The sequence below is a fragment of the Dendrobium catenatum genome, unplaced genomic scaffold (assembly GCF_001605985.2).
Source record: "Dendrobium catenatum unplaced genomic scaffold, ASM160598v2 fragScaff_scaffold_772, whole genome shotgun sequence".
Classification (NCBI taxonomy): Eukaryota; Viridiplantae; Streptophyta; class Magnoliopsida; order Asparagales; family Orchidaceae; genus Dendrobium; species Dendrobium catenatum.
The window spans coordinates 297,980-313,354 of NW_021319234.1; the positions used below are offsets into that span (position 1 = coordinate 297,980).

The 15,375-nt window shown below is 33.9% G+C and overlaps 1 protein-coding gene across 1 annotated transcript; it reads left to right on the forward strand.

Annotated features, from left to right (window-relative positions):
• The first annotated feature begins 1,395 nt into the window (after positions 1-1,395).
• On the forward strand, positions 1,396-12,425 carry LOC110101736 (chaperone protein dnaJ GFA2, mitochondrial). The gene is made up of 18 exons (XM_020829768.2): positions 1,396-1,577; positions 1,664-1,742; positions 1,839-1,907; positions 2,055-2,146; positions 3,036-3,119; positions 3,243-3,281; positions 5,498-5,593; positions 7,081-7,131; positions 7,220-7,307; positions 7,413-7,477; positions 7,572-7,646; positions 7,754-7,826; positions 7,918-8,009; positions 8,091-8,162; positions 10,507-10,563; positions 10,668-10,716; positions 11,921-11,987; positions 12,067-12,425. Exons 1-18 carry the CDS (start codon positions 1,491-1,493, stop codon positions 12,164-12,166), a joined length of 1,335 nt encoding a protein of 444 aa, XP_020685427.1. The 5' UTR covers positions 1,396-1,490; the 3' UTR covers positions 12,167-12,425.
• The last annotated feature ends 2,950 nt before the right edge of the window (positions 12,426-15,375 follow it).

Here is a 15,375-nt window from a genome sequence, read left to right on the forward strand (position 1 = left end):
ATTCAATATTCTAAAACTCATAATTATCAATTAACTTAAAATTAATGACAAGTAATAGAAAATTACCTTAATTTTGATGACAGACATATACACACTCCCTCTTATTTTCTGGATCCAACACACACAATAGAGCCAAGTGAGCTTCTACACATTGTCTTAGTCGACTCTAGCACAAACATTACCTTAGATATAAGCTAGCATTCACACACCAACTAGTTTGGTGTTAATATACAAGCTAAGTTTGATGAATGGATTCACTCTAGTTCAATTGTATAGATTTCAACACATACATTAATTCACATTGTTGGCCAATTTTCATTTGACTACATGCATCCTACAACAATCTTGATCTCCAATGCATGCCTCACCATGATTGTGATCTCCATTCAATCACGAAAGTCCCACCACGATCACAATCTTGGTCAAACTTACCCAATTTGCCAAAATGGGCTTAACATAAGTGCAATAAGACATTTGATTCACCTCTACATATTTATTAGGTTTGATTCAAGCTAACATAAAACAACCCAAGACTGTTTTGATCCGATTTGACTAAACTCAAAATTATTTCCCAATGAACAAATTAGTGCAATTGATGAATATCTCAATAATTGTTTAAGGCTCCCTTATTGTTTGCAAATTTGTAAGAAATGAAATAAGATAAAGAAGCTTGAATATCGATACGCTCGCTTACTTATATTTTTGAACTCAACAAATATCTTGCTAGCAACTTACTAAAATACTTATTTAATATTGATTCAAATACTTCTCCGAAGATTTATTATATGCAATTATATAAATCATCTCATGCCCTTTAAATAATATGTATAAAATTTTACCATTTGAGGTATAAGTGTCATATACATATCTATAAAATGCATAAATATATTGATTAAAATAAAATTTGTAGATGTTTGAACATCATAAAATCATATAAATAATGGGCATTTACATATTTCCCACATAACCTTTATTATTTACAAAAATATAGTATCATGTTAGATACATTTAAGATTTTAATGAGAGACTCAATTGATTTCACTTATAAGCTCTTCATGGCCTTCTCCATATGTCACTTGGACCGTCACTATCTTCTTCGGGATTGACGAGGAAGTGTGATAAACAAACAAAACCGTAATAAATAATATGAATATAATAGGGAGATATTATTTTTAATTATTTTAATATGTTGAATGCTAAATATATAAATAATGGAGTTTATGAGTAAACTATATCAATTTTAATTAAAATAACATAACTCTCAATAAAAAATTAATTTGAAAATTTTGAAAAAAAAAAAATCAAAAGGCCCACCGTTTTCTGCAATACCTAATTGCCTCGAGCAGCCTATAAATAGAAGGTTTCTCTCTGGCATCGTTTAACTTGCCGCGACGCTCTGTTCGTCGCTCTGTTCTTTCTGATCTCGCTTATGGGGTTAAGTGGAAGGCTTTAGGCTTTGGTGGTGCTTATTACACGCAAATTCTCCGGCCATGCGGCACCACGGCGCTCAGCTGGCACTTCGCTTCGCTCGCCGAACCCTTCAATCAAGCCTCTTTGGCGAATTGCCTGCCGCCGCAGTGAGATATTTTTTTTTGTAGCTCGATTCTTCTGGCATTATCTTATTATAGGTTTCATTCCCGATCTCCTCCTTGCCGCATTGCAGTTTAACCGTTCAGGGCGATGGTCCTCTGCTGGGATATGTACCTCGTCAAGGGTTCTCGGTGATTTGAATTGGCTGACAGGTTTGCTTTTTGTTTTTGTTTTTGTTTTTCCTGCCACTTTTCTTGCTGTGATGATTGATTTCGGTGGAATTTCTGGGAAATGGTCGATTGATTCAGATGAGTGGGTGAGTGGCCGTTGCAGTGGAAATATTCCAGGGAAGTGCTGTCAAAAGAGGTTTTTCCATGGTATGATGTGAGCTTTTTCTTCCATGTATGTTAAAATACTTGTTTGAGGATTTTCGATCTTCATCAAAATTTATTACAAAAGTTTTAAGTGCTGGTGCTTTGAGAGAAGATGTAAAACTATGCTTTGTTTTCTGTTGTAACTTTTAGGAACAAAAGTAATGTCGGTGAGAGATTATTATGATGTTCTTGGAGTGAGTAAAAATGCAACTGCTTCAGATATCAAGAAGGCATACTATGCGGTGAGTTTAAGCGCTTTAGAAATAGAAGAAATTTGTTTTCAAATGTAAATAGGGATTTATTAGTGGATTTTCTGAAAGCCAACTTGTTCTTTTATATATTAGATTGCTTTTGTTTATGAACATAGCTAATTTTTTATGTCATTAAAATTCTTGCTTATTTAGTAGTTCATTCAATTAAATTCTCATTTTTTAGCTCATTAGACTGCTCATTAATAGGCTATATAAGGTTCATTCAGTTAACTGATATGTTCCTTGATAGTGTTGCTCATTAATGTTCATTTTGTTAGCTAACATGTTGAGCTTAAACCAAGCTCAAACAAAACAAAAAAAATTCAAACGAATCTAGATTGAACACTACTACAAATGCTCGAATCAAGCTTGAGTTTGAGTTCAAGCTTGAACAAACTTTTTTTCTGCTCGGCTTATTTGCAGCCTATTATTCTAGCTTGTCCTACATTCTTTTTCCTTCATCATTGTAATAACCCATTCAACATTTGCCAACTCTTTCAGTGTTCCTCATTGACCTCTATAACTCAATTTTATGAGTTTTTTTAATATAATTATTGAAAAGATTATAATTTATAAATAAAAAATGAATCAAATTGCACTTTGAAGAGGGCCTTTTGTTGGCTAAAATTTTTATTAAATTATTAGGGGGTATAAATTGATGTTTGTTTTTAGCTTCTTGTTTTCAACTTTGGTTGTGTAAAAAATAATAAAATTTACATTAAAAATTTGTAATTTTCAAATGCATTTTGTGGTTCCATTTAACTTATTATTTTTATTGCTAACATCTTTTAAAATATGTTTTCTCTGTAGCAGGCGTGGTCAAGTTTGTTGCGTCGCTCCTAACATTGATTGCTCTAATAACTGAGTGTTTTTTAATTAGATTGCGAAAAAGCTTCATCCTGATACAAATAAAGATGATCCTGATGCTGATAGCAAGTTTCAAGAAGTTCAACGTGCTTATGAGGTGTATGAATTATTTATCTTATATTTTGAGTCATAATAAGCGAGCTATATGCTCCTTGTAGATATTCTTTAAACTACATGCTATGATTGACGACATTTGAAGACATGTTTATTTGTTTTGTAGGTCCTAAAGGATGATGAAAAGAGATCTATTTATGACCAGGTATTGATTTCCTAATTTAACCATGTAAAAGCATGTTAATTAATCATGATTTAATATCACTTGTATGATTAGTAATCTGCTGAGAAATTTGTTGTCGTGTTACAAAGGGGTTGTTGGCCCCTAGGCTGTACTTGTATTTCCCTTTTACCAATTAAATCAATTGATGTTGGCTTTCTTAAGAAACTAAATAATAGGTACATAGAAGTGCCAATTGATCATAGAAGTGTAGATGAGATGTTTGAGATGTTAGCCAACTAATGGAGGTGATTTTGAGTAAATTAGGTGTGTGATTAGGTCATAAATTTTGTAAGTAAATTGATCACAGTAGGTGGAAAACATGAGTTAGGATTTTGTGGTGGGTATATGGCTCGATTTTTTGTAATGTTAGAAGTGGTTTAATGCTTTGGGAAGATGGTGGAGATATATGAGAAGAGAAATAAGAAAGGAATTGATATTGTAGAATTCTCAAACTTTAATTGTGGTTACTTTGCAAAACAATCTAAAAGCTAGTAGTACAAATTCACAGACACAAAAATTTGCAAGAGAATGAAGCTTTTATTATTGAATCATGGGGGTATAATTAGTACATGAAGTGTTATACGAAAGGAAGGAAATTGATAAGGAAATATATTCCTCTTGAAAGTAGTTCAAAAAGGCCATAATGGTAGCCTTCCCTCAAGCTCAAGGTGTATTTATATTTGAAAACAAATAATAGAACTCTAATTTTAAGGATTCAATTAAATATTTGATTGATCATCTTAAATCTCCAACTTGAACTTATTTATTTGGTTTCAAAATATGATTTATTATTGAAAATATTTTCTCTAAATAATTCTTGGTGGTCATCATTTTTTCTCTAACATGAAAATAAAATAATAAGATTTAGTACTAATTGTTCTACCTTTTGGTCATGGATTTGGTGATAAGCCACCTGCCTTGGCTTGCATTGGTGATGGCACTATACATGCCCTGTGCTAAGAGGGAGAAGAGTTTGCTTGGTTAGGTTAATGCGGGCCAATTAGGTCGGGAATGTTTTACTTCTTTTCCATTTTGATATCTGTTTAAATGTTCTTGGAGATTAGTGCGCCAGCCAGCCTTAGGATCTAGGTTAATAATAAATTGTAATTCCTTCGTCTATGATACCATAAAATTTACATGTCAATGGCACAAAATGGCGTGCGTCATGATGCATTGTGCGACGCGGCTCATCTATAGTGCCAGCTGCATGGCGCTGCGCATATGTTCAAGTTGGCACACGTCATTTGCTCCATGCGTGCGCCATGGTGCACGGTGCGCACAATTTTAATTTCAGAGATTTTTTAATATTATTATAAATATTTTTTAATATTTGTATATTTAATTTCTAAAATAATGTAATAATTAATTTTAAAATTATTTGATATGATTAAAATAGTTTAGTTAGGTTTATTAAACGGGTTGGCGGGTTGCCCGCCGGGTCAACTCGAACCCGACCCGTTTTTGAAACGGGTCGATTTCTGGAACCCGAACCCGACCCGTTTTGAAATCGGGTCGGGTTCAACCCGGATTTTCCGTGTCGGGTTTTCGTGTCGTGTCAAATATTGACACCCCTAGGTTTGGACTTTGAACCACAAATATATTCAACCAAGCTTTACCCAACTTGATTGATACTCTAAAATAAGATTCATATAATAATTTTTATAATTATTTTTTATTTTACGCCGTGTTCAAAATGGCGTGCACCGCGCCGTGCGCTATGCGCCATGGCTCCACGGGGAAGTTTGCGCCGTGGTGCGCCATTCGTTGTTGGCAAGTATGCCATATATAATTGATCAGTTTCACTGCTGACATAAGTTTTTGGTTTTTGATAGTATACGGTTTATCTCCAATTGGGATGGTAATTCTTCAGTGCAGTTTGCCAATCCATCCACTTTTTTGTGGTTATCATTGGAACTATATATTTTTTCTTAAATCAATTTGATTTTTGTGGAGTTATTCTAACCAGTCAAAACAAATTGAATGGTTGTGATTTGTTAATTGCACCAATGCAATTATGGACTAATTTGAGAGAATCCATATCTTTTATGACAAATTTCAATTTTTTTTCATGTTTATGCTGCTAATGAATAATAATAAATATATCATTGTGCTATCCATCTTCAATTATGTTTGAGTGAGCTATTCGTTTCTATCATTTTGTTTGTATGGTTGTCATATAACAATGTTAAATGTCACAGGTTGGTCCTGATGCCTTCGAGCAAGCTGCATCAGGTGGTGGTCCTGGATTTGGGAGCCCGTTTGATGATTTCTTCTCTCATGGTGACATGAATGATGTATGTCATTTTTAGAATAATCCTCGTTATTTAATAAAATTTAGCATTGAGTAATTCTAATTCTGCTTTATTCTACCATCACTTTGGTGCTTGATTTAGTTCATGTGTTTTATATTTATCCTATTTTACTTTCCATTGAAATGGAGGATCTTTTTCTTTTCTTTGGTTTGAATTATGCTGATTGATGTTCTCAGCACATCCTAAGTGCTAATAATTGTCCTATGGACCTTAAAGTCCTCTTAGGTTTCCTTGTAAACAATAAGTTATTTCTCTCCAGTGTCTTGGGGCCTAATCTTTTATTTGGAAAAATAAATTTTTATGGTTTTGTCATTCCTTAGCTTCAATTTATTGTAGCCTGATTAGTTCTTAAATTCAATTTTTTGTAGCCTGATTAGTTCTTAAGGCCAGTTTGGTCAGGTCAACCTATCTTTAATGAAAGTAACATCTACCTGCCTCCCTCCTTTCATTTCCTTTTTACTTGTTCCTCTGCTCTTGTCCATTTTTTTGTTTTTTTTTTCCATGAACATTTTGTCTTCTTGCATAACAGCCTGAGGATAAAAGCTTATGGGGACAGAATTAAGTGGGTTTTTTGCTAGTGAAAGGTGATTGGAAATTTGAGATTGAATTGGGGGTTGTAGGTGCAAGGAGTGTGTATGGAGTTCAACTTTAACTAATTTCCTCTTAGTGGGGTGAAAAAACTGAGACTTTTCTAGCGGTATGCTTGGTGTGGGCTAAACAGAAACAGAGGTTCTGAAGCTACGATTGTTGAAGGTGTTGCACAGGTTGGGATTTAATTTTTTTTTTTGTTAAGTGTTTAAACCCTCTACAAGATGTTTGTTAGACCTGCAACGCTTTATGGTGCAAAATGTTGTCCATTAAAAGAAAAGCATAATATTAAGTTGTGTTGCTGAGATTAGGATGCTCAGGTAGATGAGTGTCTTTACTTTTAGAGACAGGATATGAAATGAGAATATATGTGAAAAGGTTGGAGTAGCTCCAGTGGAAGATAAGATTAGAGAGAGTCGCCTTAGATGGTTTGGTCACATAAAATGGTGGCATTTCGATGACCTGGTTAGGGAATTAGATGTATTAGATTTGACTTATGTTAAGAAAGATAGTGGTAGACCTAAAAAGACTTGGTTAGAAAATATTAGAAATGACATTTCTTATTAGATTTAATTGAGAATTTAACTCTTAACATGACACAATGGAGAAAAATGATTCATATAACCAACCTCAAATAGTGGGATAAAGGCTTGATGTTGTTGTTGTTGTTTAAACCCTCTAGTCATAAACAAAGCCAGGTCGGATGATCAGTCTGATCTTTCAGGTCTAAAGTTTTAGCCAAGCCTGGTTGTATGTGGTGCCAGGTCAATCGATCCAGGCTGGTCAGTGGACTTGGGACCTGGTATACTTGATGCATAAATTGTTTAACGAAATCTCCATTACTGAAATTAGTCTTCTTCGGTTGTTTTTTTATCTTACAGATCTTTAAAAGCATGTTCAGAGATGGCGAGTTCAGTGGAGAAGATGTAAAGGTTGGGCTTTATGTGCTTCTTTTGCTAAGCATTATTACTATAGCAATCTGTCTCCTATCTGCAAAAAGATGACTTAATGAACATATAGGTTTCTCTTGAAATATCATTCATGGAAGCTATCCAAGGGTGCACCAAAACATTGTCATTTCAAACTTCGCTTACTTGTGAAGCTTGTGGTATTATATCTGTTCCTTTTATACAAATGGTTTGGAGGTTTTTTTTGATGATTTCGGCTTGATAAACTTGTTTGTAGTTATTATTGATGCATCATATTTTTAAAGGTGGGAGTGGTGTGCCGTCTGGAACCAAGCCTGAAACTTGTCGAGCATGCCGAGGCTCAGGATCTGTACGACACAGCTATATTAACAATTTGATTATTTTTTGTGCATGTCTTGGTATGTTAGCTGTTAATGGTTTTAGTGTTTTCCACATTCCTGCAGATATTCATGCAAAATGGGCCTTTTAGGATGATGTCAACCTGTTCGATTTGTGGTGGTTCTGGGAAAATGATGAAGGTATGGTTTTTAGAACTTTCTAGAATCAGCAAAGCAACCAGTTTTGATTCATCGCGTCTGTTGAATTTTTGTCATGAAAATATGAATTTCATTTAGCTTTTTGCTAGAATCTCTGCCGAACATGCAAAGGCCAGAAAGTTGTAAAAGGCACAAAATCAGTCAAACTGGACATCATGCCCGGTGTGTACAATCATATGGTGGTTTCGTGGTGTTCAATATCTAAATTTAATGGGGATTACAGCTAATATATGCTGTTTATTTTATCTCTCAGGGGTTGATGATAATGATACAATAAAAGTTTATGGAAGTGGTGGTGCAGATCCTGACCGAAATAAGCCTCTTGATCTTTATGTCACTATAAAGGTAGATGGTATTTTCTATTTATCCTAGTAATGGTAATGGTAATGAAATGAAGGAAATAGTACTCACAAATTCGTATTGTAGGTCCGGCAAGATCCAGTTCTCAGGAGAGAGAAGTCTGATATACATGTGGATGCTGTTCTAAATGTCACTCAGGTATTATGTTATCTAAACATTTTTTATAAGCATGCGTTGATTTCCTTAAAGGGAAATTTACATACATACCACTTTATATCATCCTATTTACATATCTAACGCCTAAATTTTAATATTACATACATACGACCTTATATTATTTTAATATCAAATATACCACTCATATTTTCTTCCTACCACTCATATATTTCATTTCTGTCACTCATATTTGATATGAAAATATACTATTGGTAGTATGTATGTAATATTAAAGTTCTAGGTGTTAAATATGTAAATAGAGTAGTATAGGGTGGTATGTATGTAAATCTCCACCTTCTTAAACCAATTGGTATGAATTTTTTCTCCTTTCATGAAGTGAATGCACAATCCATTTTTCCTCTGTTGGTTTATTGAGGTCTTTGTTTTTTTGTGGTATAGCTTGTGCATGTTTGGTACACTAGGTTGAAGAATGGATTTGCTTTCTTAACTAAATTAATGATCATGAGCAGATATTTGATTGGTGTAGACCTAGAAGAGAGCTTGAGAGAGAAAAAGTGAGGGAGAGTGAGAGAGAGAGAGAAGAGAAAGAAAACAATGAACTTGTGTGAGAGAAAAAATACTTGACTTCTTGTTGTTCTATTTCTTTTGCTGAAGAGTTACAATTGGAACACTTGTTATCCAGAGATAAATAGCAAGCCAAATTTTATTTATGTATTCCATCATATGATGACCTTTTGCATTCCTTACTTTCTTTTTCATGAACTGAGCTACGGCATATAATTTTTCATTGAAATAAGCAATTGAGTGTTTGTCTTGGCTAAGTACCCGACCAATACCTATACCTAATGCGTACAGGAAACCTCAAAAGTGATGAAAAGGTGCTAATGCTTTGAATAATTGAGGATGGATGAACGCAAGCGGCACGTCAATATAATAATATGATAATTACTTATTTTTCTCCAATTCAAGCTAACCACCAAGCTAAGTTTGGAAAAGAGGCTAATCTTACTTTGTGTTAATAAAACTCCCATTAGCTGTCTATGGCATGGCAGGATAGCTTTTTTATAAGGAAGCTGCTTTCATCTAATTGTAAGCCATATGCTTTTGCCATTAGTTGGAGTTTATAATTACCTTTCTAATTAAGAAAAGTTTGTTGGTTTGAATTTCCAAGAACTCCTCTTGTAGTATGTGTGATTATAACTAATAACTTTTTCAACATATGTTCTTCTTTCTCTATTCACTGAAAATATCTTGCCCTCTTTTTTGGGAGAACTTAAGCATTCTTGGAAAAGTTCTCGCACTTTGCCAACTATTCTACTTTTTTTCCCACTTATCTCTTTTATGGCTTCTTCTCATTCCATAAAGAATTGGGTAGAAGAGAATGGTGAAATGAGGATACAATCAAAAGAGGGTTATAAAGGGCGTGTTTAGCTAGTTCTTTCTTATCCAAACCATGATCTACATGTTTTATCGATGGGCTGTTGCTATATTTGCTGTTGGAGTCCAGAAAGACTACCAAAGATTTCTCAGTTAGGGACTTACGATCTCCTCACTGTATTGTTGTTCTCTTCTAGAGGGGCTTTTAATCATTATCTAAGCAGTGATCTTCATGATTTGTCAGTTTGCTGTTGCTATACTAGTTGTTGGGTGCTAGAAAGACTGTTCATTTTTTTGTACTTCTCTTCCACTATCTTCAACTGTTTGTCCTTGGGTTGTTAGCCTCGGCTATGTGTAGGCTTGAGATCACCATTTGCTGCATTCGAACCTCTTGAATAGGTGGTTATGCTAGAACTCTTGGTGCGATGAGGGTCAGCCTGGAACAGGGAAAATTATTCTGTGCGGAGTCCGAACGTAGAAGATCTTCTGGTTGCTACGTACATACTGCGTATTTGTAGATACACAACAAATCAACAATGCTCACTAAATACTCAGCAAAAACTCAGTAAAAATGTAGAAAATACTCACTAAATACTCAGCAAACACTCACAACTAATGATTTGGTTTAGTATTTGTTGCGTATTTACAATACGCAGTGCGTCTCTAGTGCATACGCAGCACTGGACGATCATCTACATTTGGACTCCGCATAGAATAATTTCCCCTGGAACTGAGCCTAGGGCTTAAGATTGCTTTATCAATTTTGAAAGCTGTGCCGTTGATGTGTTAAGTTGCGACATATGCATTGTCACATGATAAATCTCCATGAAACGTTGCTGATAGAGTGGTGTGATCCTACGGTCCTCCTCGTTCATCTTATCATCTTTCTGTTGTTGTCCATGGATACTTTCCAAAATAAGATTCATCTAATTACTTTTTGGATCTTTAAAAATATCATAAGCTGAATGTTTTCTTATACTCTATGCAGGCTATATTGGGAGGTACTGTTAATGTCCCATCCCTTACTGGAGAAGTTGTTCTTAAGGTTTGTCATAATTTGCCAGAATATATGGCTTGTTTCCTTGAGAAACTACTTAAAAGGCTTCTCATAAACGACATATTGCTAAGAAGTTTGTTTTCCTCTGCCAGGTTCGGCCAGGAACTCAACCAGGTCAAAAGGTTATTTTAAAAGGGAAAGGTAAGGCTCAAATAACATTCAAAACACATACATACATCCCCACACTAAGGGGCTTCGTGAAATCAGTTTATATTTTTTGTATACTGTTTTAAATATGTATTTGATTTGTGTTCTTAAAATTTTTAGTTTTTTTTTTAATAAATCTAGCTATCAAAACAAAATCTCATAATAGTTTTTGGGTTCTCTCTCTCTCTCTCTCTCTCTCTCTTTCAATGAAAACCACCTCAGCTAGTTGCCGGGTGCTATCTGATAGGAATCACTTGTAGCTCTCAAGTATTTCCTATCAATCTTTGGAAAACAATGAAAATTTTTCACAAAAATCCACACAAAATCACGAAAACAGTAGATAATTTGTAGTATTTGATGAAATAGAAACGAAAAATAGCAAGATACAGTTGATACTCAATTCGAGAGGAGGATCGATCTCTCCCAAATTCTCTAGACACTACTAGAGCCCAAAGGAAATCTAAACCTAAGAAATCTCAAATTTCAGCCAAATTCAAGATGTTTTAACCCTAGGAAAATAAATTATTTAATGCATACAATCAAAAAGGAAATCTCTAAACAGTCCCTACATTCAAATTTACCTCCTAACTCCCTAAAAAATCCTTCCAAATTGGCTCCCATGGATCTTGCGGCTCGTGTGACTCGTATAGGAGGCGGCTCTTCCGCCTCTTGTTATGTTGACCGGTCCAATGGACTGGTCTAACACTATATCTGTCGCCAACCAGCCGACGGTGCTGGCCACTACCTCTCCCACTTTCCGCATAAATTAATTTTTGTGATATTCAATAAAAATAAAACAACAACTATTTATAATATCAAATATATTTTTATTTCAAATTAAAACATTAAAAAAAAAAAAACAAAGCAAGAAATCCCAAATGGCCATCAAATCTTATGCTGGACATCAATTACATATCAAAAAGAAATAAATGAAGATGGCTGAGGACTATTTTCACCCTTTTATCTTTACAAATATTATAATTTCAAACTCAGGAAGAACGGCTCAATCATTGGAGAAATTATTCTGTGCAGAGACCGGACGCAGAACGCCGTCCTGAGACCAACCAGAATGCGCCACGTCAGCAGTACCCAATGCAGGGGTGACGTGACACATTCTGATTGGTCTTCGGACGACGTTCAGCGTCTGCACATAATAATTAATCGAGCCATTGACATCTCATCCTTTTTCTTTCTTCAGGCATAAAGACAAGGAATTCTGCTTTCTATGGAAACCAATACGTTCATTTCAACGTTACAATACCATCGTAAGTTTTCTCATAAACCTGAATATATTTTCACTGGAAAGTATCGTACTGTATTTCCTGATTTGTGCCTTGAAAGCAGAAACCTGACTGAGAGGCAGCGTGCTCTAATTGAGGAGTTTGCCAAAGAGGAACACACAGAAGATGATAAGGTTGCTGTAGCTGCTGCATCCTCAAGATGAGTTCTTTCCACATATACATGTATATGTAAGTCATAATTATGGGATATTTATTGTAGCAATTTAGCATTATATTTGTCTTTTCCTTCAAAAGCTTACTTGCTACATTTTGTAGCCATTTTTTTTTCCATTAAAAATGTTATTAAACTAAGGCCTTCAAAGTTGCCTTTGTGACTTGTACATATAGGCTAAATTAGGCTGGTAGAAATTTGTGAAGGCCTTAGAGATGGAATTTGGATTTATAAAATCTTCTTTCTTTAAACTTTGGTGCATTTCAGCCATGAATGTTTAACATGGATCATCCTACATCGTGAATTAATGAAACCTTTAGGAATCAATGAAACAACATCAATTCAAATCCTATATATTCGAATTTAAAGAGATCGAGAATTCTCACTATTCCTTAGACTTATGGATCAAATTTGGTTTGGTAGGATTTTTCACCCACATTCTTTTCCATCAAGAACGTTTTATGAAACTCTTTAACCCTTGAATTTGGAGCAGGAGTGATGAATAAAATATTATTTTTGTTCTACCTTTTGACCTCTTGCCTCACCATTTATCAAGCAAAAGCTATTGTACAATGTTGCTTTATTGGCCTATATACTGATTTAAAGATTTAACATTAGATTAAGCCTAAGGTTTCATTGCGACGGCTTTCTTACCGCTTAAAATAGTTTTTTTTGAACTAGAAAGCTGTTTTAAGAAGTAGTGAGAAAATCGTCTCGAACGAAGTCTAAATTAGATTAATCAACTATTTCTGTGGCCTTGAGGTGAGTTCGCATTGAAATTTTCTTTTGAAATTCAAGTAATTGACTGTTTGGGATAGTTTTATCTCTATTTGCTTTTCAGACTGTTTATTCATTAGTTTGGAGAATTTTTTCAAAATTTTCTTTGGTGAGAAGCTGCTTTTAAGAACTAGAACTATTAGAATGTGATAGCTATCAGAAAGCTGTAGGACGATTTCTTTCATAAAAAAAATAAATATTTATAATATTCATATTCTTTTTTTTTAAATAGTAAGAAAGTTATCTCAAATTAAGTCTTAGAATAATTTTCTTACTGCTTTATAAATTAAAGTTTAGTATATTTTTTTACTATTTCTTAAAATAGTCTTTTCGTACATTTTTTTTTAATTAATAATTTTTTTTATTAAAAAATTGCTTTAAGAAAGTTATCTCAAACGAAGCTTTTGGATAGCTTTCGTATTGTTTTATAAAGCAATTTATTAGTATTGAATTTTTTTGAATTTAATTATTTTTTATTAGAAAGTTGTTTTATAAAGCAGTAAGAAAGTTATCCTAAACAAACCTAACACTAACCAACAATTTTAAAAACAATACAACCTTATACAAAATAATTGAAATATATATAACAAAAACAGCTTATGGAATTTTCCTAAATTTTGAATGAGATCGCCACAAGTGAATGAATCAATGAGTTTTTTTTCTTACAAACACTTTGAATCTTCTTTAAGATAATAAATTATTCATCACAAGTTTATTTCTCTCTATTTCTTTTTTATCAATATTTATACTATTGGAATATTTATTATATATAATCAATGAATGAGATTGAAAAATAATCCAAAGCATTACTTTTTTATATGATAAAATTTAATAATTATAGTAAATTATATGGTATATTAGTAAATATGAAAAAATTGAAGGGGTCATACCAACAATAATAACAAGTTTTTATCCTACTATCTAGGGCCGATTATATGGAGCTTTTATTCTGTACGGAGATCCGGATGTGAGAACCGTCTGATTAAGTATTGGGTACCCAGCGGTACCGAGTGTGGGTACCGAGCTGGGTACCCACCAATGAGGTGACGTGACATATTTTTATTAGTCTCCAGATGCCCTTCACACTCCGCACAGAATAATTCTTCTGGCTACATGGCAACAACAACAACAACAACAAGAAACCGTTATCATGCTATGTGGGGCAGTGGGGCCGAATACATGAATTAACATAAATTTTAAAAAAATTAAAGGCAAATGATATTTACTTAAAAAAAATAAAATTATGATATACATAATAAATTTCAGAATAAAAATCCCCTATAATAATTTAATAAATCGTTTTATAAAAAATTATAGTCATCACAAATAATTCTCTCTATATATATATATATATCATCAAAAATTTATCTTGATCAGAAACAAATCTAAAGGTAAAGGCAAAATCAAGTTTGAAATTTCAAAAAAATTAAGTCGGAGACCATCCATCGAATTGAACGTCTCGAAAATACAAACCCAACGACACCAAATTCAACTCAATCCAAGCCCAAATGAGTCTAAATCAAAGACCTGAAGCACATTTGGAAGGATCAAACCATAATTTAAATTAACAAATGGTTTCCAAACATGACATGCTTATAGTCAAAGCGAGCTGCTCGACGAGATGAATCTAACGAGCCTAAGATCGCCGAATTTTGATATCATTAATACATTCGAATACCCAATAAATGGTTCATGATCAAGAGATTCATCATCAGCTGTCCATTCAAATCACTCCTAATTTAGTCTTGATTTTTCTTCTATTTACTAGTCATGCCACTCTTAGAAAAATATAAATAAACATCTCATTTCTCATGAGAGAGGGAACCTAAGCAAGAAAAGAAAGAAGGGAGAAGAGAAGAAAGAAAACTCTCTTGCCACTATATTCTTCCTCGATCATCGTTTGATTCCACCCGGCAGCAGACTAACATCAGAGTTTTGCTCGACAACCGATCGATGCCAGACTTCTAGCCGAAAGCCAATCGATGCCAGACTTCTACCAGACAACCGACCGACGCTGGATTCCTGCCCGACCACTAAACATCGTCGTATTTCCGACCTTCGCTCGTAAATTGGATTTCAACCCAACAACTAATTATTGTAATATGATCGTCCTCAATTTCACGGATGAGTCAGTCACTTGTAATCCAATCAAACACTAGTATAATCATTTCAACTGGGCGTGACCCTGTAATTTTTCTCTTTTTTTTTAAGATTTTTCAACTATAAATTATGGTGTTTCTTTTTTCTTCTGTTCCTATGCTAAGGCAAAAAGTATCTTGAATATTCTAGCCAGATATAAATAATGCATGAAAATGTCAGTGCTTAGACTTTATTGAAATAAATTAAAATTTAAATATTTGGACCGTTAAAATTTTTTCATAAATCCACCCATCTATCTTCCGAGCAAAATAAGAGGCTATAGAA

Bases quoted from the DNA above. Each gene is read 5' to 3' on its own strand.
- LOC110101736 (XM_020829768.2), top strand. From the start codon at position 1,491: ATGCGGCACCACGGCGCTCAGCTGGCACTTCGCTTCGCTCGCCGAACC. The intron at 3,282-5,497 runs GTATTGATTTCC...TAAATGTCACAG, and splicing joins AGAGATCTATTTATGACCAG to GTTGGTCCTGATGCCTTCGA. The intron at 7,647-7,753 runs GTATGGTTTTTA...GCTTTTTGCTAG, and splicing joins GTTCTGGGAAAATGATGAAG to AATCTCTGCCGAACATGCAA.